The 26,371-nt window shown below is 40.8% G+C and overlaps 1 protein-coding gene across 5 annotated transcripts in view; it reads right to left on the reverse strand.

Moving 5' to 3' along the window:
- Positions 1-536: 536 nt before the first annotated feature.
- DOK5 (docking protein 5) overlaps positions 537-26,371 on the reverse strand; it is a 40,603-nt gene continuing 14,768 nt past the window's right edge. Inside the window, exons 2-10 of one of the 5 annotated variants that reach the window (XR_014185407.1) lie at positions 21,779-21,886; positions 11,750-11,864; positions 11,530-11,670; positions 10,583-10,772; positions 9,343-9,478; positions 4,368-4,430; positions 4,041-4,161; positions 1,023-1,191; positions 537-904 (exon numbers count right to left, since the gene is read on the reverse strand). Coding sequence is in view for 4 of the 5 variants with exons in the window: in XM_082065498.1 (XP_081921624.1) it covers positions 1,124-1,191; positions 4,041-4,161; positions 4,368-4,430; positions 9,343-9,478; positions 10,583-10,772; positions 11,530-11,670; positions 11,750-11,864; positions 21,779-21,886 (942 nt within the window). In the remaining variant the exon portion in view is untranslated. Of the gene's footprint in view, positions 1,192-4,040; positions 4,162-4,367; positions 4,431-9,342; positions 9,479-10,582; positions 10,773-11,529; positions 11,671-11,749; positions 11,865-21,778; positions 21,887-26,371 lie in introns of all 5 variants that reach the window. The other 4 variants (XM_082065498.1, XM_082065499.1, XM_082065500.1 and 1 more) reach the window with 4 other exon arrangements.

A 26,371-nucleotide genomic window follows, 5' to 3' on the forward strand; every position in this document is an offset into this window, starting at 1 on the left:
TGAGCAGGAATTACACAGTTAGTGATGATCAATCTGACTTGTAATCTGACAGGGCATCCCTACTCAGAGCTTGTTATCAAAAACATTTAACTACACCTGGCTAAGCCCAGTGCTTCACTTGCATTCAGGATAATCACAGCTTTCTATCTACAGCTGTTATACATTTCTGGCCATTTGGCATAGCACATAGTAGTCAACAACGCTATTTTTGAAAAGTCCGTTTGCTGTCAAATTCTGATGCTGGTGCCAATCTATGAAAGTAGTGCCTAACACGGATGCTGTCACAAACCAGAAAAATCAGCTTTCTGCCACAAAATGGCTTGTGGCATTGTAAGATTCCTGTTGAATCCACTACTCTACACTATTCACGAGTTAGGACACCCAACGAGTGGTTGTGTGGCTTTAGATGTGGAGGAGGGACCCCCAGCAAACCCCTGTCCCCCTCCATCCTCCTTACTAGTGTCCTACTGGCTCCACAACAGCTCTGATCACGATACTGACAGTGATGACAAAAAGTGCTGTATCACAAATTAAGTGTGGGTGGTTTTTTTTATTTTAAACATTTACAGAGATGGAAATAAATACAGCAAATAGAAGACAGAGAGGGTGCTTTTAAAAGAGATCAATCAAGTCTTCATCAGGCTTCAAATAGCAAAAATTGTATCCAATAAGCTGCTTAAAACTGGCCACCATTTCAAAGGTCAAGGATCACGCGTAACAATAATGTAAATAACTAAAGATAAGCATTACAACAAACAAGGATGACAAAGCTGACATCAGTGAACACACAGCTGTAAAAAACAAAAGGAACCACACTACAACAGGAAAGTCTCATATATTTACAACATACCTATCATACAAAAACATTTGGAAATATTTAGGGAGTGATTTCTTCTCTGTGCAGCTGTAGAGATATAAAAGAAACACTGGAGGGTTTGTTGGTTTTGTTCCCCTCTCCAATATCTACAGAATAGTTTTAACGTTTGGCAAAGTTTAAAAATTGCAAGATTTTTTCATCCAACCTGAACTCTTCTGTGGTTCCATCCTTGCTTGTCATCATCACTGTCATCCACTGGGGCAGTTTGTCAGAAGACAAAGAGTTTGTAAAGTTCTTTACAGTCCTTTATCGATGATCCGACCTGTACGCTGGAAAAGTGTCCGTGCGATGGAGCTTCACGGGGCTAGAGACATCTTCACCCAGTCAGATGCAAAAAACAGAACAACACTCAGTCAGACATAGGCACCTTATTCAGCATTTTGTAAAGGACTATATGAACTACAGATTACAGCCTTTTAATTACACCTATCCCTGCTTAAATTGCTGCTCAATCTCAGAAACATCTGCACTCAGATTTTCTTTCCCAGTTACTTCAGAATAGAGAGTTGCATAAAGAAAATGAACTTTTTAAGAGTTTTGACTTTGCATTTTAAAGGAAAAATGCACTGTAGCTCACAGTATTAGCATCAGTTCTTTTCTATACATTAGAAAAGGGGAAGAAAGTCAATTCAGAAACCATAATTTCCAACCCTAGTGAAAGAAAGTTTTTTGCATAGAAGGTTTCAGATGCTTCTATCATTCAGTGAGTAAAATGCTGCTTCATACATATGGAATAATACAGTGTGGTATAACAATGCAGAGACAGGAGCTGGACTCTATGATCCTTGTGAGTCCCTTCCAACTCAGGACATTCTGTGATTCTATGAATTATTTCATATTTGTTTTCCCAGTAGTAATTGAAGCATTTCAAGATTTTGGCAACCTAATCTAATTAGAGGTGCCTGGAGTACCACTGAAGTGGTAGCCCTGACTGATGAATGAGACAAGGGCCTCAGTGTCTTTCCTAATTACAGCGCCGGCTGCATGGCCAGCTTATTTTTCAAAGACTTTTACCCCATTCTCATGACAACAATCTCCTAGGAACCTTTTTTTTTTTTTTCCCAGTTTAACAAGCAGGCTATTCTTCTAAATATACAAGTGGTTTGTACCCGTACAATCTATTTATCTTGTGTCAACTCAGTGCTGAATTATCCTTTTAATAAAAGACTCACTAGCAAGGCACAGTAAGCCCAACCTACCGATTGTGTCAGAGTGCTGCGAGCAGCCTTGTGCTCGTGTGCGACAGGCTGCCACCAGCAGGTCACCTTCCCATGCCCTAATTTATTGAACAAATTTGAACAGGCATGTAAGTGCTGCTTTATTATTAATTTCTCTGAAACATTTGCTGGGCTTTGCTGGAGCTTTTTATGTGCTGCCTGCCCCCTCTAGTGTTGAAAAAGGGAAAAAGGAAAAAAGTATGATTTGCTGAAAAATTTGTTGAGGACCAGAAGGGAATATAGCTATATATGTCAGGGCTGCCAGCAGTCGTAATTTTTAATCACAGTTTGTGATGTTTCATGTTGTGGAGGTGTTAACCTCTACAATCTCTTGCTTTATTAAAGAAAGTAAACTAAATTTCTATCACGTATTACTCCTTGAGAAATTCCTAGTATCTGAGAGGAAGAAAAAAAAGAAACAAACAAACAAAGAGGAGACTCTAAAAGTTTTCCAAACTGGTATGTCTTAAAATATCGGTCTGGTGATTTCTGATATCTCCATGGCAGCAGTAGAAACCCCTGCCAGCTCCTCAAGTTTTCTGCTAAACACAGGTTTATCTGTGGGGTTTTTTTTTGCAGCAGGATGAGGCACCAAGAGCAGCACACAGCAGCCCTGACCTTCTGGGATGACAGAGAAATAGCCCATGTCCTGATGGCCAAGCTGAGCTTCACCTTCTAATGCCCCCCCAGAGAAGGGAAGCTGCTTTAGTCCAGCTTTATCATCCAAATGTTTAATCAATCTCAGTCTTTGTTCTGTACATTGTGAGAACGAAATTATGTCAGGTTTTGGCTTCATCCGCTCAATACTCTAGTCTGCCCCTCTTCTAATTAAGTGTTCAGCTTGTTTTCTGCTGACTTTTTTGAGCAATGCCATGATCCTGACTTCACAATTCATCAATACCAACTTCTGTACAACCACTTGGTCAATCCATGCAGCTTAGAGTGGAAGAGTGTGCTTTGAAATATAAATGGGCTTTTTTTTAAAAAAAAAAAAAAAAACTCTAAAAACATGCATGACTACAAGATGCCAATTTTGGATCAGCTCCTCAGAGGTACTAAGCACCTGCAGCTCCTACACCAGAGCTGCTGCTGGGGAAACCAGCACAAAGCAACAACTGGGCACGTCAGGTGCTGCAGTTTCCACAGAAGACAAGTTCAGTGTCAAAATGCTCGGAAGCTCATGGGCAGAGATGGTTCATGGCAGCACTGCTGCAAAGCCCATCAGCCATCCCCTCTGCAAGTTCCATCTCCCCATCCTCAGTAACCACTAGATGTCCCTTGGTGACCACAAAGAGACAAGTGGGTGCAGAGACCTCCTTGGGGAGCAGCACAGGGAGGTTGTCAGGCAGGAAGGGACTGAGCTGTGGTGTCCCTTGGGCTGACAACAGACAAGGGATTTAGAGAAGACATCTGCCCATCTTCAGGCCTCATCGCAATGCACGGTGGCAGCACTGCAGCTGTTCAAGCACCAGTTTTCTAGAACTACTTATCGTGGCTATTTCCTTTTACTTTCCCTAAACCAGCTGTTTTTGAGGATGCAGTTGTTTTGGTTGAATGTTAGCAAGTACACAAAATGAATAATGAAGACTGCATCATTCTTAGTATGAGACAGATATACAAAGGAGAGTGGAGCTAAATGTTTATAAGTCTGGCAAAAAATCAGGTGCCATTAAAAGAGTTTGGTAGTAGAAAGGAACTGGCAACTTTGATAACCGGCCACCCTGTAAAAATGGTCAGAAAACCTGTCAAATGAAGGACAATGGGAAGAAGAGCACCTCACAATGACAACCCCTTTGGCCAGTTATCAGTCTTAAGGTAGGATGTCCCCTTCTCTTCATCAGACAACCAGCTCAGACAGAATATCAGCTTTCAGCGAGATGAACAGATGCTGAAATGATTCAACGATGTCATGATGGGATTTGTGCATTGACTCTTTCCACCCTTACCTTGCAGAGCGTAGAGCTGGCCGGTGCTGTGCTGTCGCGTGATGTGCTGCCAGTAGGCACTGCGGGGCAAGGGCACCATGGTGCTGAGGGACACGGCGCGCTCGCTCATCTTCATCTGAAGCTGCAAAGCAGTAAATTGGTGTGAAGGAGACAGTCTGAGAATCACCCGAACACCGGCTGCAAGAACTTCCCACGAAATAGCCAGCATGGCCTCTCTCTCCCTCCCTCCATCTGCCCACACGAGCAGCAATGGCTGACTCCAGGGTTAGTCTCCGTGGCACACACACTCAGGTTAGGATGCCACCAAAGCTGCACACCAAAGCTCACCTTGGTGCCCGCCTGGGCCTGGGCTAGCACTGCTTCCCCTGAGGGGAGCTTGAGCTCAAGCAGCTGAAACAGAAACCGAGGATCAGTGGAAGATCAGAGAGTGCCACTATGCTCGGCCTTCAAAAGAGCCATCAGAGGGTCTGCCCAGCTACGCAAGAACCTTTGCAAAGCTGAACACATTGAGGACCTGACTGGAGATGTTTCACACGGGTGAGGATAAGTTGTTCTTGTTAGTTTTGAAGTATTTTCTCTTCATCTCCCATCTCTGACAGCTAAAAAACATGCCAGCTGGATGGTACAGGAGCTCGGCACAGGAGATAACTGCATCTTTCAGCTAAATTCCTTGAATGAACAGCACGTCCAGCTCTGTAGAGAGGAGAGCACGTGGGCTGCAGGGCATTGCTGGAAGCACCATCTCACACTTCCTCCTCCATACAGGGCCTTCAGCTACATTTTCTTACATAGTCACAGCCTCTTGTTAGTTACACTTAGCACAAAAATATATGAGAACTAAGACATTTCCTTCCACGGATTTAATAAGATGTATTTACAAGCTGATAAAAATAATTGGAATTATCATCAGCTAACACAGTACAGCTAAAATTCTCCTCTCAAAGGTCAGGAAAACACCAGTCCAAACATACCGAGACTGCACTTGACTTTTCTAATTTATAAAGATAGCTTTTTATGAAAGAGTAAGCTTATATATCTTAGTTTCACAAAATCTGAGGTAAAAGAACATTTTGCAAGAAGATCAGTTCATTTTGGAGCAAAAACAGGCAAAGCAAGCACAGAAGATAGGTGAGTGCCAGCTGTATCCAAAGAGGCCCAGTTCCAAGCATTTAGAGGTGTCATCTAACTTCAAATTCCTCTCTGTACAGTGGACACTGTGCCTGTGATGTGATGGTAAGTCAAAACCAAACTCTTGCTTTTACAACACCCACCTCCATGTCAGCTGGATGTGAATCACTGCACTACGAAGGTTCCACCTACGTCATATTTATTACAGCTTCTTCACTAAAGCCCCGACACCCTTTGCAGTGTCACCACACACATCTCAGCACCATGGAAACAAACAATGATGGATCTCTTACTGGGAACAAAAATCAGCAGAGTGTTGGGAGGCTCGCATTTCCTAGCTGGAGATACTTTTTTTGGTGGTTCCGTTTTTTGGTGAGTTGGACAGCAAGATAAGGCAGTTTGAGCAACAGTTTGGATGTCATGAGGGGTAGAAAAAAGCAATAAGCTATCTTGGGAGAAAAAAACAGACACAGCTAGGATTAGATAAAGACACAGAAAAGGGCCAGAAAGGGTGCCCCTCCTGAACTCCATCAGCAGGGGAAAACATTTAAAAACCCACAGCTGGAGATAAGAATTAATATGTTATGTCCTGAATACACAGCACTTCATCAAAACACCTTGGACTGCGAGCAAAAGCAGCTTTAATGATGATTGGTTTCGTTCTCACAATTAACCTACTGTATCTCTGTGGCAACAGAAAGAGTAGGAATAACTTGCTGATGACTTGGCTGTATGCTGCAGAAGCAGCCAGCACCTTAAACAGGGCAAAACCAGGCAGGATTGATATGCTGGGTCAGGCAAGAGCAAAGGCTGTGAGCAGAGCACCAGGCGGGACATCTGACTCCACGTATCATTAATACAACAAATAATTGGTTAACTAGAAAGCACGTAATTCGTGGCCTCCTGTCCTCCTCTGCCTAGGGGAGAGGGAGAATGTAGAAACCTAAGATCAGGATCCTCAGAGCAGCTCAAACACAGCTCCCTGAGCAAGGATTTGCTTTCTTGGATCCCACCTTAACAAACTGGCAAAATTGTATTTAAAAAACCTAAAAAGTGCTGCTAAACAACAACAAAAACAAACACACAAAAAAACCACAAACAAAAACCCACACAAAACCTCCCAAAACATCCTAACAAAACCAACCCCTGCACACCAACATTCTCTTGTTAGCTGTGTACAAGGCTCCAAAAGGAAAGACGAGATGATTTAAGATTTGTTAGGCTTGGTTGGTTTCCTCATGACAGACACTGCAATTTTCATAGATTTTGCAAAACAACTTGCACTAGATAAACCTTCATCTTGGGATCCCCAATTGGAAAAGATTGCACTCACTGGGGCTTTGAGGGGGAGTTTCTTCCTAGTGAAGCAAATTCATGTAATCAAATCAAAATCTATTAGAATGATAATTGCTTAAGTAACGTTTGCTAAATTTATTACAACAAAACTAAATAATTGTAAACTAATGATAAAAGCAAACAACTTCAGAAATAAAAGGGCACTAACATATTGCTTCCATTTTGCCTAGTATCCATTTTACACCAATACTCGATATTCTTCTGTTATTTCAAAAGGTAGTGAGCACCATTTCCACTCTTAATTGTGAATGTCTGTGGAAATGGACAGAGATAATTAACAAGCTCCAGCCTGGACAGATGCACTTGCACATGAGATGAATCTGGTGCAAACTGCACTCTTGAGCTGCTGAGAGGGGAAGAAGAGCCAGGGATGGCTGCTGATAAACTGGCTGATAATACTTTTCTGTGAAGCACTGAGTTTTAGCTGTCAAAACTGGGAAGCTTGCCATTATTGCTTTAGTGAGATGTCAAAGATGCAATGTCTCTTTTAAAGCAACCTGAATGGAGAGCAGGCATAAATGACAGCAGTCAAGTCACTGCACTGCTCCTGTCAGGTTTCATGGCAGCCAAATACTCATGAAAATATAACTTGAATAGATATTTTCCTTCCATTGTCTGGCAATGCCAGAATGAAACAGCTGAATAAGATGAGTTACCAAATGACCAGAATGGCTTCATGCATCGCTAGGCAAAGCCAGCTCTTTCTTCCCTTTAAAGGAGTAAAGGGAGAGAACTTTGAATTCGCTGAAAAGGAAAACAAATGAAACCCACTTGTGAAAGTGTCACAGACTCTGAGTTCTTGCTCAGACCTTCCCAGAAAGCAACAAAACATTAACAGAAAGTGTCAGGGTGAGGGTCCCAGCTGAGGAACCTCTACCGCACCAATTTTCCACATGCAACTCAAGAGCCAGAGCCAGTTACAGTCACGAACTGAACCAACATACTGCAGTATAAAGAGAGTGACTGCTAGGGAGGTGACAGACACATTATAGCCCACGTTCTCAACGGTAGTTGGCAGCTTTATTTCACTCTACCGGCATCAGCCGTTCCTTTTCTTTTTTTTCCTTTGCATAAGATCCAGGAGCTCCCCGGTGACTTAATACCCCCTTGGTCTTGGATAATCCCACCACTGACCTAGCAGTGGTCAGACTTACAGGAGCAAACAGAAGACATTCAGTGTAGACTTAATTTCTCACCATCAGTATCTCCTACTTTCTACTTTTCTTTACTCCTTCTGTGAATAATAGCTTAAGCTTCACTAATAAGAAAACTCACACTGGGTAAATAATTCTTGGTGACAGAAACAATATTGACATCTAAAATGGATACTTTGTTCAAGGGTTCAAAAGTAGCAGAAAAATACCAGGGAAATTAATCAATCCAAACAAATATGTACTTTACAAATATTTTGTAATCAGCAAAACAAGCCACTTGGGTTCTACACTGATATAATGATCCTCTGCCCAGACTTCTAAACTGACTATCCTTGAACTCCAGAGAAGCCATCAAGTCTTACTGATTATTTTGGAACAAGGCACTGTTTCTATGACAGACTTGGGAAACTTGTATTCAGAGGCATATGGACCATCCAAAATGATTATATTCTAGTACTATATTACAAGAATTTCAGTTCACCTGGAATATGTTCTTATCCCACACTTAGCACTCTAAGGACTATAAAATCGGATTTAGGGGTTGTGCTTGGACACAATGTTTATGAAAAATGCTTTTAGAGGTTGTGCAGCTGCTCTCTATTGAAATCTACAGCAATTGTGCATCTGTTGAGTCTATTGGCACTTGTAAGATGGAAATTTTACAGCACAGCATCGGGCTTCATCTATTAAAGATGCTGTTTCATAAATGTAAAGCCACCAAATATTAACTCGCCTGTAAGCCTGTTCACTATTGTAACTGAACTTCTCTGTTTTTTGAAAATGAAGTCATGTTCTCAGCAGGTTACTCAATCACTTCTGATCTTGGTGGGCTACAAATGTCAACTAATTATGCTGACTTAGCCTAGGTTAATTTTAATCTGTTTAATTTAGTTACTGTTGAGTACTTGTATTATCTACATCTGTCTCAACTTAGATAACTCCTAATATTTTTGAACAAATACTCCCTTTGCTAACTATAAAGTTTTTTGTTTTAAACAAGAGTCAAAACCAGTAAAGTTGGTGTTAGATGATACATTAATGGGAAAGGAAAAACTACCGGAACACCTGGCTGCAGAGTTCACCTGTTAGTTCAAATTTTTCTGAAAGAAAGCAAGCAAAGTATCAAAGCTCTTCCTAAAGAAGAAGCTTTAGACACAGAAAGCACTTGTGGAAAACAGACATCTCCTGAGAGATCAGACAAACATCTAGTCCTCCCCCATAGCTTAACCTGAACCATATGACTCTTTCCAAATCATCCTTGCAAGCGTAGGCATCAATTAGCAAATGGAAAACTGAGCATGAGCCACAACATTTTGCAAATAGATGGATGAAAAATGCTTCCAAACAAACTCATGATGCTGATTAATCAAAGGAACCTGATGGGAACATGCACCGACAGGAGCTTATCATCTCTGTATTAATTTGCACTTATTGGTAGCTTTGCAAACACAAAAAACAAGAACCATAAGTTTCCTTTTCGTTTGGATTCTTGAAAAGCAACCCCAGTTATATATACTGACCTAATTATTAAAATCAAGAAGAATTTATTAAAAGCAATAATAATCAAAGCGCTTACTATCTGTGAATCAAAACTTCAATATCACATTGAAGAAACAGGTTGTTCAGTGGTGCCCGGTGCGAAATACCAAGCATAACAGCCGTACCATTGAATTTTTCACACTCTGCAACAAGCGCTCGTGTTGTTCTGCTATGGCCAAAGCAGCCGAGTGAACCTTCTGATAGATTGCTTCCCCATCTCTGGTCTGAAAGATGAATAGTCCTTCTCCTGTGTCACACATCCTGCCAAAGCAACAACAGTTGGGATCCAAGTGTGAGATTTGAGTTTACACATCACCCCGAGCAAGCAAAACTTTACCGTGCTGCTCTAAAAGCACTATCGCACAAGCAGTAAGAATACAGAGGTTGTTGAAACATGGAACAAAGTTATCTAAAAGTCTTTATGTGTGGATTTTACCAGCCCTGGTCCAATCTATTTTTGCCCATATTTGTATCACTCGCACCAAACAGGGACTCAGCTAAGTACCCCTGATCTATCACAAGTGCTTAAACTCTAGAGAGTTTATGCACAAGACACAGATTTTTAATATTTAGACTCTATCTAGAATCCGTGCCAGGTAGGATTAATTTGTCTTCCCCTTTCAGACTTTTAACACTGCCTGTAGTGAGTTTCACAGAGTTTTATCTTCCACTTGAAACAACAAACACATATCCTCAGCATCCCAATTGCAGTGTCCTATCACAAATAATGCATGATCAGCTTAATAAAAACGTATCCTTCACCACCATCCCCCACACTGCGAGGACTAAATTCTGCAGTAATACGGAGGATGGATATTTAAATGCCTCTTCTGTTTCCAGATAAATTAAATGTGTGACCTCTTTCTCTTTTAATATTGTAATTCTTTAATGTGCTTATCTAAAATAATGCATCCATATCCCTTAGAAGGGATTTGATAGTTTAATTCAACAAACAAGTGCTCCAGCTCCAGTCACACAAAGACTTCAGCTCACTGAGACTGGGCTGCAGGAAGCAGTATAGAACAACATCTCTAAAACAAGGAATTGCATTCAAATTTCTTATAAATCCATTTGACAGATAGAAAACAGGAATATAATCCATGGCAAATGGGAATCTCTGCTCTTAGTCTGCTTTTGGGAAACAAATTTACACTCACTGTTCTCAACTTCAAACTCCACTTCTTTCAGTACAGAATAGAATCCATAACCCTGTGCTCAAAGGCCCACGTTGTACAAATTCTGAAATGCTATTCACCCCTTCTTCCCAGATCTGTTCACCCAGTTCTCTGGTTCATATAATGCATTATTTAAGACCAATCCTATATAGAAATACCCAATGCTGTCAACCAGCAAACACACACCTACCTCCCTGCTTCAAACGTGAACCAAGATGGGTCCCGCCCGTAGCGTCGGAGGGCACTTAATGGCCAAGAGATGAGTTTTACTCTGGGATTCTGGATGTCCCATAGACAGATATTCTCAACTGTTATCTGCAAGGTACATTCCCCATGCACATCTAAATTAGGGGATGGCATCAAATACACATTGAATCTCTCTGGGAGAAAAACAAAAGGTTAGTCTAAAATCCCTGCCCATTAAATGTACAAGTCATTAAAGGAATTTTGTATTTTCCAAATCAATTACAAGATCTTATTTCCACTTCAAACAATGCAAGAAGAAAGACTCAATTCCATCTAATAACTCAATAAACTCCATGTCTGGGGCAGTTAGAATGCTGCACTCAGAGGACATCAAACATTTGTGTGTGTATTCAGATACGAAAGAGAACTGCACCATCTTAATCCTGATATTTGCAAACCATCAATAAAATTGAGTACCTGAATAAATACATTGCAATTGCTTTCGTGTATGTAATTAGTTAATTTGCATAGAAAAGTGATGTAGCCATGGGCTGAGGTTTTGCATGCAATTACTACTGTTTATTATTTGCTTTACAGTGTTGCCAAAGAGCCTCAGTCACAAACTGAAACTGTTGTACAGATACTGTACAAGAAAACACACAAAAAAGATAGTTCCCATCTCCAAGAGTAACTAACTTGTTTGAGAAAGAAAAGTGCTATTCCAAAATAAATCTAATTACCTTCCTTATTCTGTCTGGTAGTAATTGGAAGGAAAAAAACAAAAAGCCAAAACAACCCTCAAGCAAACTAAAAAAAGGCCACAAAAAACAGGAAGGAGGGCTTGGAAAAAACAGGTTTGCATCAATTTATTTCTGATATTCATATGCATAGTCCAAAATACTTTAAAATAACGCAATTAAAGATTTAAAAGGTCAACATTTCTGTACCTACCGTTCTGCTCCCTCTCTACTCCAGATGCCAACAAGTCAGGCTCCCCAAGGCTAATGTCATTAATTCGTGTTCCAAGACATTCCATCTGCAGCACCTTGCACCACTCATCTGCCTCAAGTTCTGTATAAATGCCCAGAAAATCTGTGTGTAGGTATAATACATTTATGATTTCACAATTAATGCTCTTATGTTTTCTAATGTGCTTTGCCATTTTACCCACCTGATTCACAAGCAAAGGTTTTGGAGGTGGCATCATTAAAGTAAATCCCAACAGCATGCTTCTTTGTGCTCTTTGGCAATCGCAATATATTCTTCACATTATTGAGCTCTGTGACCTGAAAAAGCGCAAGTCAGAGTCTTAATTAGGAGCTTAAAAAGCTATATATCCATTATTGACTGGAGAAGGAGAGAAAAGAATTACGTTGCAAAGGACAGAGAAAAGAAGAGTATGAAGATGCCTAAGATTTTCTGAAAGAAATGCAGCCTTGACATGAATCACCGTAGACAATCAACTCTAGACCCTGGATGATGAAGGAGCCACATCCTCCAGTTCTCCCTTGTCTGTATGTGAGCTTCAGTGCAACACAAGCTGAACAGGATTTTTGCAATGAGGTAGGTAGAATCAAAGCTCACTCCAGTTTTAGAAATATTTACGTAAAGGACATGAGAAGGACCAACCTGACGTAGCAGAAGCAAAGAGATGTGAAGATAAAAATCTAAAGGATTCGCCCATTTGGAGGAGCAAGTCCTGTTCCAGTACAGCTTTCATTTCATCATGGAGGACAAAATTGTAAGAACGGTGAAGAGCTGCTCTCTAAATTATGTTTTAATGGAAAGTTAAGGATTTGTTAGAATGGTCCACTTAAAAAAAATAAATCAAAGTATTAGTTACTAAAAAGCTTTTTAGCTTTCAAGATTCACAGGCTTGGAAACACAGATTTCTGTTGCTTGGTTGCCAAAAATTTATTGGAAAAATAGCTTTCACACCAAAAAACCCCACATAAATCTGTTACCTTCTATACAGCTTTAATAAATATGTAGTGCAGTTGCTTCGTATTTCTAATGTTCACTTTTCACCCCCACAACCATAAGTAAGTCTCCCAAATTTGACTGAGGAGGAATTGTTCATAATTTAAATTCCTTTTAAAGTACATTCTAACACCCAGACAGGGAATCAGGAAGTTATATTTAAATATTCATTATTAGGAAACATTTCACCAGTTCCTTTACATGGCAGGTATTGAAGGGAGGGGAAAAAAGGGAATTTAACAGAAATGTTCCCAAAGCTGTACAACCTAAAGACTTCATTACTTTGGTCTCATTAGCCCTACGGAATAGTCTCATTTCAAAACGCATCAGCTCTAAACAAAGAAATGCAGCAATTGTCTTACAGATAAGATTCAGGAAGCAGAAAGAGTTATCGGTGTTGCAAGGTCCAGCAACAAAGCCCTTCCCTCTGGAGCATCTTCAGTTCACCAGCCCCACTGCATCTTTCTGGACCCCGTACTAAAGCACTTTCTTCTTGGAGAGCCTTTATTACCCATCCCCTCTCAGCAGGGGAGGACAGACAGCCAAAATCACATTTTCAAGTAAGACACCTGAAAAGGTAATCTTACTGTGAATGGAAGGAACAAAGAGCAGCTGGTGGACAATGTCACCCCAAAATAAAAATAAGCAACACATCCAACGTCCAGAAAAAAAATCACTTGAGGAGCAGTAGCAGAAGGAAATAATGAAAGGAACATCCCATGGGGAACACACTAAACCTTCTTGCTTAGCTGCCAAATTTAAACTCAGGTTTTTATAGCCTCCAGGTTCAAGATTTTAAGAAGTGTCAAAACTGAGACTTCTTAACTGTGCTTAATTTTGCATGAGCATTTTTTACTTTTCCAGGAAATCCTGACATCCCCCAGTGCTAACAAGACACCAACAAACTCATTGTTAAATATGGCAAATCTGTCATAAGCCATTCCCATCATGCTCAGCACATGACAGGTCAAGCACAAATTGCCAGCTGCCAAGTTCAAGTCTCATATATTTTCCTCATACACCAAGCAGGGATTCAAATACAAAAGGAAAAAATGAGCTAGAGTTTTCATTCAGGACAGCAGCCAGCCTGACATTTATACTGAGCACATTTACATTTTCTGCAAATGAACATGCTAATGAAGTTTTGTACCTATGAATACAAAAGTTAGCAGAAACAGAATGTAGCCATATATTTTGGTAATGAAACATTTAGCTATCTAAGATTTTTTCCCTAATGGAAAGCTTATTTCTTAAAATCAGGCCTGTCACACTCCTACTGCTGGGTATCCCAGTAATTGTCTCTAGTGTGATGAACCCTGGGGATGCTGTGACAGGGCTCAGTGAGATCATGGGAGGTTTATACAGGTCAGGGAGCAGCTTGCTGTCTTTCCATGCTGGCTCGGGAGCCAAAAGCACTTCCAGCAGTTGGGAGGCTCAGAAATACCATCTGGCCACCTGCTGCCCATGTCCCCGTCAGCCTCAGGTGATGGGCAGCACGTGCTGGGAGGGAGACACCAACATCCCAGAGAGGGAGGCAAAGGCTGCTCACTACCGCACAGGGCTGGGAAGGAAAAAGCACCCAACCAACCCCAACAGTATCACTTATAACGCTGCATGCAGACCGAGCTATGCACTTCCAGGCCAGATGGAAGCCGATGTTCATAACACTGCTGGGAACGTGAGAAGGACAAGATGAAAACATTTGCTTTGTCTGCCTACACTGAAGGAGAGACATTTCTGATCCCTGATTCTTTTAGTATGACCCCAACTTTGTAAATCTTACTTTCATCACTCCCAGAATCCTTAAGACCACACTTTACACTGAGAGTTGTCATGTTTTATTCACATCAGGGCTGCAAGCTGCAACTACTGTCCAGCTTCCCTGCATGAGCTCCTGCAGTCTCTGCATCCCTAGCAGAATATCCATCACCCATTTCCTCTCATTTCTGTACTACTAGAGACATCCTGTGCTTTCCAGTCTCCACACTCCAACCTCCAGCTCACCCCAATCCACCCAAAGGCCTCCAACCTTGCACACTTGCTTTTGTGTCATATCCACATCACAGCTCCAGGACTGCTTCATCTCTGAACCCAGCCACGGGGACTGAGAGTTGCTCCTGCCAATATCTCAGGTACCTGTGGTGTCCAGCCAGTCTAGGACTTCACATGAGAAGCAGTTGGTCATTTCAATGAGTTCTGAGAAGCACGGTGGCTGGGTGACTTGACCACATAAGAGCGTAACTCGCAACTCCTGCATTCACTTTTAGAAACAACTAAACACAAAAAAGGCATGAATTTAACAGGATCATTGTTTTGGGGCCGAGAATAGCAGCAAGTGTTTCTTTCTTATCATAAATTCCTCTCAAAAGCCAGTTAGTTACTGCAGTAAACTACTTCTTTGTAATCTCAAATTCAGAGTAATATATTCCAATAGAGACTTTAAAAGAATCAGCTCATACTTGAAATCCCAAAGTTCATCCTTCTGAAGAGAAAAAATTTTCATTTGAATATGCCTTCTCCTGTGTTTGCTTTTTATTACTGTACTCCCTCTAAGCATACTCTGTTATGAAGAAGACAATGCAGATTATCCAAGACATTATTTATCTCTTATCTTTTACCTTCACAGTATTCACAGTGGTCTATTTTGCTCTTCTGGATTATCAGCCAGCAGTTAATTCATCTCTCTAAGTGAAAATTCTCCCTCATTCAACATAAGAGCAGAGGACAAAGATAAAGCACACGAGTGTGCCACTGCCCTGGGTGTTCGTGTAAGGGCAACTCGGACTGGTGGGTTTTCCCCTGGGTCTGCAAGTGGGTGTACAGGGAAGGGAGGAAGGAAAAAGTGGTACAGAGGTGGGGTGAACATGAACAAATAATTGTATGATGATTTTTTTAATGTGTTTATAAAGCTTGACCCTAAGCCTCTTCCTCGTCACGTTGCCTCTACCTCTGAGTGTTGTACGCTGGGAGCAGGGAGCCAGAATACATCAGGTGCTTCCAGGCATCACCTTGTGCCCTGTGTGAACACAGAGTGACTGCACTGCAAAGCACAACAACCACGAACCGAAAACACATTCCAAGAGCCCTGGCTCACAGCCTGGCCAAATAAAATTGCAGGCAATTTCACCCCTTGGGTGATATCTTGAAACACTGAAATCAATAGTATTGTTGTCATTAATTTCACCGATCGTCAACCCCTTTGTAGCTCCTGTTTCAGCTCTGAACTGAGGAAGAAAAAAGGGTATTTATATTTGGAGAAATGCTAGCTACAACATTTGGCAGCTCCTGGGTTATTTGTGCTGGACTGACTGCTTGAGAGCTCTTGTATAATGGCATTTCACAGAGTATGATCTGAAAGTCTTCGCACGCATCTGAAGATGTCCTGATGGCATTTGCTTCTGTCGAGCTGCACAAGCTGACACCAAAGCATCTCCCTTTGAAGTGTGACAGACAGGTAGCCCCTGATTCTGACCTCTGCCCCCGGGCCAAATGTCTACAGTAATATGCACATACTCTAGTCTCTTCCCAGATGGTTTCAGACTAAGTTTTTCTTCAGTACCAGACACAAGGAGCACCACAGATGGACAAAATCTGGCACTCTGAGACTCCTTCTGAAGTCAGAGGCACAAGTGACAGCACGCCAAAGAGTCTTTCAGCTCATGCATGCCTTCTGTCCTGGACACAACCTTGTGGCATGCGATTTTTATGTCTGGCAAAAATATACTTAATGAGCAACTGCCCCTTCTTTCATTTTTGTGGCTGAACTGCTGCAGTTTCCTTCATCTTTCAGAGGTGTCCAGGGGGTAACAGTCCCTTCTGGTGGGATCCAGCTTTAGCCAAGAAGCTGTTCCTGCTGCCAAGGTTCAACAGCACATCTGTGCTCCCAAGGGGGGAGTTGTCTAAAGATCACTTGATGTTTGACCTGCTGTGTCACCCAGCAAGGTGCTTCAGAATGCCATCATTATGCCCCATGCCTAAATAGCCTTCCTGTTGCTCATCCTTATGCAACAGATGGTTCAAATTGTCTGGCACATACACACCAAATTCACACTGAAGAACTGGCAGGCTGCTGACATCCCCTCTACCACATTTTTGGAAAGGAGTCAGGAGCAGACACCAAACACCTGCAAATATTTGACGCTGAAGTTTTCTCTTTTTTTGTTTTCGGCATTTTTTAAATAACTCTCCTCCTGCCAGGGCTCTTGCAAAACAGTGTTTTCATGGTTAGTTTCATTCATGTATGTTTTATTTGTCCGAGATTAATAAGTAATGTACATTTATAAAGTTAATTCTAAAAAGGTGGGTAAATCACGAATTTCAGACCTGAGAAAGTGTTAGCAGATAAATCGCAAGAAGAACGGTATTTTGTTTGGGGCTTAAGACCTCCCTTTGCACACTTATCCCCTCCTTTACGCTAACATAAGAATCCATATAATTGATATATATTTCATTAGATTAAAAACTAAAATAGTTGCAGAGCTGCGCGGTGAGAGAGTTCTGAACCAGGAACAGGGATTCATCATTCATTTCCCAACCAACAGTACAGACAGACAGAGCTTCACCCTGACCAGATACAGGCAAAAATTATTCTCTCTCTCCCATTCCCTTCAAAAACATGCCAACAGTTTACTAAAAAATGGTCTTTAGCATCTAACCTATCATTTGAGTTAGTACATTATTCTCAAATATAGGTGGGCTTCAGAGCACAACACAAGGGAGTACATTTATTGCCTACATGACTGCCACATTCAATGGTTTTCAAGTATCCTGCATTTTAATCTCAGTTAAGGGCTTCAAGCTTCTGTCTTGGCTTCCTGAAAATTCCCCCCACAATAAGTACAGGTAGAATATTCCCAGGATACACCAGGGGAATATTTAATGGAAAATGCTGCTGCAGTTCCACTCCAGTCCTGCTTATAAGATTTGCTCCTACATATTTAACTTATTAAGTATACATAACATACTAAACTTTTATATAGCTTTTAAAATATTTATTAAGAAATATAATTATACATAAAGTCAGTCTACAGCCATGCTTACACCTCCCTTTCTTCAATGGGAAAAATCATCAGCTGCTAGTTTTCACCTGCTCACGTACAGAATTGCACACACGGGCCATCACCCCCTGTAGCCCAACACTGGATTATTCAAAGAAGTTAGAGCCAGGATCAACTACCAGATTTAGAGATTCAGTTTTTACCATCACTCACAGGATCAGAGGAGCCATGCACAAGGTATGTCCTTCCATAGGTTTGCAGTGAGCCTTGCTGTACAGCATCATCGTGAAGATACCAATATATCCTGACAAGTTACTTTAACTCTTTTAAAGCTTCAAACTAGACATTTCACTCATAGTAAGTGATAGTATTCATTAAAATAAATGTTTAACAGCCAGTTATTAGGAGAGTGGTCATACTTTAAACATTTCATTTGCTACCGATACAGTTTTGCATTAGCCAGCCTGGAAAACAATTACAAATTACACAATTCAATTTTCCAAATGGATTATTCCATAACTAGACAGAAAGACTGTTTAAATTACTTCTGCTGTTTCAAGGCAAGATTAATGCAATCGGATTAAAACTTAGATCCCCCCGAGGAATCAGGATATTCCTGTCAGCAGTACGCAATTAGTTGGTTTTGTATTGGAATATTAAGGATTTTTCTGGCACATTGCAAAGTCAAAAGTCACTCGGAGAAACAAGAATTTCTTCCTTCCTCCAATATTATTTAGTGAAAGCATATGGTAATTTGTGGTTGATTATTTACATTTACCAAGCAAAAACCAGACAGCTACCTGAAAGGCAACTCTCTGCCTAGATTTTGTAGCCTGGATCCTAATTATTTTCTCTCCCTTTTGGGAGCAAATGAATTAAGTGGGCAGTTTGCTTTGTGTATGCAAATTTCCAGTTCACTCCATAAGCTACAGATGACTGTCCTCAAATGACCTGTATTTTAGGACACTTTAACCTTTCCATGTTTCAAAAATAGAACAAGATTAGAAACTATTTCAAGATCAGCATTATTAAAAATAAATAAATAAACAAGTACTTATTTCTTTTGTTGTTTTAAACTTTGAGGGGCAAGGATATGAAAATTCAGCCTCTGGTGCCTGGCTGCAGAAGACACATATGTCATGCATTCAAATGTGAACAAATTGGAGCCCCCAGTATGACAGAGACACTGAGACACCTCAAAAATTGCTTGTGACCCAGGTTCAGATGGATAAAGGAAAGACCTTGACTGGATAAAGTGGTCAAGGAGATGTTGTGCGAGCTCAGACCACAGCAGCTCAGCTCCAGTGACTGGTACCACCACTGTGCCAACAGAACAAATGCTCTGGGCAGCCTCTTTCCAATAATAAATCCAAGTAACATTTGTACTTTAATTCATCACAGATTAAAAAAAATAAAATAAAGATTGACAAAATGAAACAATTCAGTGAAGGAGGCAGGTGCTATTCAAAAATTAGCTCCATTCATCATTTTTCTTTTTCTACCCTTTACAGTTTTATGATGGATTAAAACTTTCCTGAGACTGATGGGGTAAGCAGTTTTCTAGATTTGATGCTGTTTTCAACAGCATTTGAGAATCACTTCAGAAGCCAGGTAGGTAGTTAACAACTGTATTTATGAAACCTTGGTCATCTGTAAGTGAGGTTTTCCTCTTACGGTATCATCTATCAGCCTGAACTGCATTCACCCTTAGATTCATTAGCACAAGCATTTGACACGGTGACATCTGACACGTTAACAGGACTGGCTGGGCGTCTCATTTAGAAGATTAACTTTATTGCCAGAGATGAAGAGAAGCAGCCTTCTGTCTAGGGGTGACAGAATTAGAATAGTCACAGAAAAGCCTCTACACACCATCAAGTCGTTATTAAATCAGCTGCTCTTGCTGATCAAATGTACATCAAGACAACAGCAATGACTGTCCTAGACCTCCGGATTGATGTCATGAGTACCAAAGTCCTGTTAACATTATACATCAAAAACAGGTGACAAGTACTGTTAGTTGAAGAGATCACAATATTAAATTGTGGGGTTTTGGCTTTTTTATTAATAATCAACTATGCTTTTTATAAGAATCAGTTCAACTATAGAGCAGTATAGAGCAGCAGTGACACGTTCTCAGCACCTCATATTTAATATTGTTAGAAGCTGCATCATTCACCACCTTAGCATTTCACACATTTAAAAGGCTTATTTAAAAAATAAACTCATTTTTATCCACCTGTGCTCTTTGTAAGTTAACAGATTTTAGCCAGAAAATGCTGTTTAATATTCATTAGCTTCTTTTCAGCCAGGTTCATTAAAAATAAACAGGACTCGTCAACTTGAATAGCTGATGACTGTAGCACTAGAAGACAGCCTCATTTACCACCACAGTGAAAAAACAGGGACACTGCAGAGCCCCACTGCCAAAAGAAGCAATAGTTTAACATTAAGTAACTACTAACTATAGACTAAGCTTGACTTAAACCTGAAAATCCCTCAAAGCTAGTGGGACTTTCTATGGCGCTTTAGTCTGCAGATCCAGATGCAGGAAACTGCTGTTAGGTGACATACACAATATGTGCTAACTTACAGATTTTCACAGAATCACACAGAATCCCAGAATATCAGGGGTTGGAAGGGACCTGGAAAGCTCCTCCAGTGCAATCCCCCCATGGAGCAGGAACACCCAGATGAGGTTACACAGGAAGGTGTCCAGGCGGGTTGGAATGTCTGCACAGAAGGAGACTCCACAACCCCCCTGGGCAGCCTGGGCCAGGCTCTGCCACCCTCAGGAGTTTCTTTTTGTATTTAATTGGAACCTCCTGTGTTCCAGTTTAAACCCATTACCCATTGTTCTATCATTGGTTGTCACCAGAAGAGCCTGGCTCCATCCTCCTGACACTCCCCCTTTCCATATTGATCCCCATGAATGAGTCCCCCCTCAGTCTCCTCCAGCTCCAGAGCCCCAGCTCCCTCAGCCTTTCCTCACACGGGAGATGCTCCACTCCCTTCAGCATCTTTGTTGCCCTGTGCTGGACTCTCTCCAGCAGTTCCCTGTCCTGCTGGAACTGAGGGGCCACAACTGGACACAATATCCCAGATGAGGAATCCAGCCTTATTTAGATTTCATATCCATTACCTAATCAGAACTTCAACTCATCATGTACTGTTGATATATTGCATTAATACAATGGAAGAAATGCAGTTTTGCATAAATAATTGACAGACCCATACTAATATAAATGCAACATTTCACATAAAGCTGGAAGTTGTCTTACTGTCACTGTGCAACGCTCACACACATCAAATAAAAAATGCACTTCTCATTACTTTTGAAAGTTGCTTAATATAAATTTGAATGCATTATTTCTGGGCATGACTTACTACAAATAGCCACAGGTTTTATGACCGATCAATTACAAATCACGTGGCATGTAGACAGACAAGTCTGAATTCAGATTCAGTATTCCCTCAAGATTTCCTCCTAAATGTGTGTCAAAGTAAGTGCAGAACAGCCTCAAGCTGAGCTGTGCCCGCCAACTCCTAGGAATTTATGCACGTAATTCCTAATCTTCTAATATAGTAAGTTTTTGCCAACAATGATTATAAATTAAAGGGTCTCTTATTTCCATCTCCATGCCCAAGAGAATTACACATGTAAATTCTCAAATGAATATGAAATGTGCACATAACTCCAGAGAAGTGATTAGAGGGAAAAACTTCATTCTTTTAATACCAGTGAATTTAGCAAAAGGTTTTCACATCATCATTGCAAGAAAAATTTGCATATTGCCCTTCATTTCTGTAGCTGTCTACTGTCTTCCCACAGATGCAAATTCTTAGTAAAATGAGAACCTCTAAGTGCCCAGCTTTTTTAATTTACACGTTACCTTGGATGGTTGTTACTGTGATTATGAAGAGTAGCAGTCATTGCAAAGTATTTCAGATCTGATTTTAAAGGGCTGAGGAGAGAAAAGGACACCATATCTCAAAATAAAGTCATTTTCCACTAGTTTAGCAAGACGTTTGCTACAAAGCAGAAAAAAGAACACTTAGTCTGCCCCTCCATTGAATGAACATACAAGCAGGTTTAGGACCTTGACAGTTAAAAGAAAGTTCCAGTTTTCAGGACAATTAATACATGTCAACTTCAGATTTTATTTATTGCCCATTATTAAAAAAAAAACAGTTTCAGAAACAACCATATTAGCCATTCTTACCTTGTGATAGCATCTAAAGTAAGCAGCTCGTTCATCTGAGAATTTCTCCAGCCTCTTTGGCCCCTTGCTTGAAGCTTTCTTGAATACTAACCAGCATCTCTGGTAAATCTAGAAAGACAAGAAGAGTAAACTGGGCATTTCCAGTGACTTGAATATCACTAATATTTGCCTAAAAGTTAAATGCATAAATCAGCTGTTGCTCTGGAGCTACAATTAATGATTCTCAGTAGTGTAGACAAAACATAAAATCAAATAACGGCTAGTTACAACCTATTGCTTTTGAATTATGATACATGAGAAATTCTTATGAAGACAGTGCATGTGTGCATGAAAGGTGCTAAGGAAGAAAGGGCTGCAATTCTGCTTGCACGTGCAGGGCTTTCTAGGAAAAAGCTTTTTAAAAATAAAGTAACACTTTTCCATGTGGATTTGTTACTGTTTCCAGTCTTGCATGTTTAAGACACACATGAAGCTTGAGCAGACAGGTAGGAATGGACATTCCATCACACAACTATGAGAGATAAATCTGTAAATGTATATTCTACGTATAATGGTATATTAGAACACAAAAGGGAGAAGGAACTGAACTACTGGGTAAAGAAAAAGATCATTTAACTGTAGTACCCAGCACAATTCTGCCAACTGGTGTTTTGCTTTCAAGGTCCAGTTAAATTTAAATTCAAGTCACTTGGAGCAGAATCTGTCTGTGCAGAGTGGTTGAAAAACACCGTTCCATCTAGAGCATTAAGCCACTTCATCTCTCAAACTTCTGCCACCATTTCTTACAGTCTCCTCACCTATTCTTTAACTATGGTGCACTTTCTGCTATCCTCTTACATTCAAAACCATAGCTCTCAGCTTAGATGACATACTGGCTGCATAGAAGGAAAGAATTATAAGCCTTGCCAACTGTTCACAGCCTACATTTAATCAGTAATGCCAAAATAACACCTGGTAAGTTAGAAATAAAACAAACCCACCACTAAATTTAGTGTGATTTAAAAAAAAAAAATATTTTAAAAAGTCTGGTCAACCGTTATCAAGTAGTTCACAGCTCCGGCAGAACTCCTTTACAGCACAAATTCACTGGAGTGATCGGTGAAAAGACCCATCAAAACATCCCACTGCCCCCAGCAGGTAACCAGCAGACAAGGCAACTCCAGCCTTTGAACCCTTGATCAGCCCTTGACCATGAACAATGTATTCAGCACAAAACAATTATGTCCACTAAAAGTAGCTATAACTATGTGCCCAAAAATTATTGTTAGTTGACTAGCTGTGCTTCTTTCACCAGCTTTTAGCCGTTTCTATAAAGATGTTCAGAGAACCATATTATCCACCCAGCTTTATTACCCTGTCTCACATGTGGGCACTCATACTCCTGGCCCACTTGGCTGCAGAAGCGTTTAGCATATGGACAGGCTGCTCTGGTGCCAGGCACCAGCTGAACCCATCAACGTTGTCTTCCAATTTTCCAGCTTATTGGCCAGTCAACCTCTCCTGTTTAATGCAAGGGTTTGAATTGAATTGTTCAAGAATTATTAAACACTGACCAAAACGAGAGCTCACCACAAAAAAGGCAATTCAGATCTACACACACTTACACTGGAAGAGACTTTCTACATTTGCGTTCTGACAGTTTTGTTTGCTGGGTCAAGATAACCTCAACACATCTAACAAGAAAAAATCTCCAAAACCTTGCCCAAAAGATAGTGTCAAAAGTTTGAGCATTCAGTCCTTTTGCTTTGCATTTTAACTTAATCAGAAGTCCACAGAAGAAAACAGAATCCTTTAGTAATGCATTTGCCAATGTACAAGACATACGAGGACAACAACTACAACACTATGATGTCCTACTCGGACCATTTGCAGTCAGAAGCACCTCGCTGGGTCAGTGAGCATCTCAAAGCTGTAGTTGCAACAGTAAGCTCTGCAGCACACAGATTTAGGGGCAGAGGAGGAGAATAACATTTTAATACAAATGAGAAAATAAAGTTTTGCTCTGCCTCCAGCAAGGCACAGATCCAGGATGGTTATCACCCTTCCAAATGCCACTAGGAGCATAAGTACTGTTAAAAATCAACTCCAGTCAAGCATGGTAGATGGCTGTAAGTTGGTCCTACTGCAATTTATTACTGTATTTCAACAATGACTAATCCAAAACTAATTATTAGATCAGAGTCAGGGAGGGGGGAGGTGGAACAAAAACCAAACAAAAAAACCTGTTACATATAAGTACCTCCAAGGACGCAAAAGCCAAATAAGCCTACAATATAATACTGGCCTTTAAGTTTTGGTTCCGCTCCTGTATTACAATTCTCTAACAAAAGAGTCCCAGGGCTGGAATACATTATGCCAGTGCCTCAGGACATCATCGTTGTGACCCAGGTAACTACACCGATAAAGAACAAATGGCACTCCTGAGGCTAATTTGAGCAAAGCCAGGTCATGAACATTCCCCCCTGAACTTCCTACTCCTCCTGCATGAGCTAGTCAGCTCTCTCCTCTTAGGGAATCACTAGGCAGAGAGATTCTACTGCAATAGTAGATTAACGTAGAATAAAGTATTTTGCTTTGATTAGAGACAATGGACAATTTTTTGCCTGAACATACAGTCCCGAATCCCATTCATATTGGTGATCTGATGGTTAACTCCTCTCTGCTGACCTTATATAAACAAACCCAAAAAGAAGATATATCCCCTCACATGACACCTGCCTAGCACTTTCAAAAATGAGTTAACTGAGCCATCAAGATTGGGTACTATTATCACAGTCACATTTCTATGCTCCCATGACTCATATCTCACAGATGAACACCCAGCACCATCTTAACTGAGCATACACCATATGACAACCTAAACCTCTAGCACTAAAGCAATAAAAAAGGTGGTTGGACTAGATGACCTTTAAAGGTCCCTTCCAACCTAAACCATTCTCTGATCCTATGAATAAACAATTTGGCAGTATGTCCCTAGGAGCACTGAAAGCCCTTCAAAGCACAGACGACGTGATGTGGTGCCCAAGACAGGGAGCTAATCATAGACCCTGTTATGAGCTGCAATACAGAGAAAGTAATTAGGTCTTTGATGCCATCATGATCTAGTACGTGTCTGAGACTTGTCAGGATTTCTTCAAGCTGAGGACGGTGTGTGAACTGTTTATACTGTTACAGCCATTTTGACAGCAGCAGCCAGAACCAGCCCCAAATGCTCTTAGGTGACTATTCCAGCATGAATACTTAGCTCACTTATCCCTCAAATCAACATTTTCACTACTACTCCATGAACAGGAATTAGTTGAAAGTACTGCTGTAATTACTTCCATTCCAAACACTTGGGCTGACAGTGATTAGAAAATCCAAACAGTAAATCAGGATCTGATGAGCTGAGAGAGAACAGTAATAGCTGTCATTTGCCTAACACCTAAAACTTACAAAGCTCGCCCTGGGAGATCTGGTGAGGAAGCCTAACTCAAAATTTAATTCGAGTATCAAAAATTAGCATCTACCTCCTATAGTCTCTCCTGAAAATTTCAGGTTCAAATAGCCCATCGTGCAGGCAACAACGTAGAACTCTAGGGAAATGACATGACTGTTTACAAAGCAGACCATCTGAAACCCCGATAGGTGATCCAACATGCATGTCCAAGGTCATGTCCAAACAGTTCTATTTTTGGCTCTAAAGATCAGCTGATATAAATCTTTACCACAACTGAAGTCAAAGAAGGAGTGACTTCAAAGGAATGATGCAATCTGAGTATTTGGATTCCTGCTCTCAGTGCTGCACTTTAGAAACCAGGCGGGATTGCTCAGCCACCCCCAAGCTCCTCTTGATGCTGGAAATACACCGTGAGGCAAAGGAACCATTAACCTCAGCTGGAACTGCTCAGCATCTGGCTGAGTAAAGTGGAAACATTTCTTTTGACTTTCCTGGGTTTCATGGTTCAGTTGGGGTTTGAAAATACCGTCATGCCGAGAGGGAAGCTGAAACTGGAGCCTTGCTGTCCTACGTGATGACCCAAACCCATGGCCCGTCCTGGAAATACGTGTGCAGAGGGAGACGTGTCAGTCTTCACCACCTCCCAACTGATCAAAAAAGACAGCCAAGAGCTAGATATTTGAGTGCCTAAAATCCCATTCTTTATACACAAAGCACAAACTATTCCAACACACGAAACAAACATTTTAATTTAGAAACTATAAATGTGTATTTCCGTCTAAAGCAAGTTTACCCCACCCATCAATACTTTTGTTCAGCAACTGATTTGAAAAAGCATCCAGAAATAGCCAAGTATTTAGAAATTGAAAGGGTGATGCTATTTTTCATATCTTGGGTCACAGGGTTTAAAACTGGCCATTTTAGAAAACTAAGATATGTAGCTTCCACTGCACTATGGCCAAGCAAGCCTATTTTGCTTCAGGATCAAACAATCCCACCCCTGACTTGCTTGTTATTTAAGAGGGATATAGAGGTCAGAGACAGTAGCACAAAGTCTCATCTGTCAAATTTCTCCTTTGCGAACAAGTGAACCTTCAGGGAAAGCTGCCCTGTTTTATTCCTGCTTTGTGTTTTGCTGCTCTCTGCCCTAAAAC

The sequence above is a fragment of the Streptopelia decaocto genome (assembly GCF_964273445.1).
Source record: "Streptopelia decaocto genome assembly, chromosome: 14".
Classification (NCBI taxonomy): Eukaryota; Metazoa; Chordata; class Aves; order Columbiformes; family Columbidae; genus Streptopelia; species Streptopelia decaocto.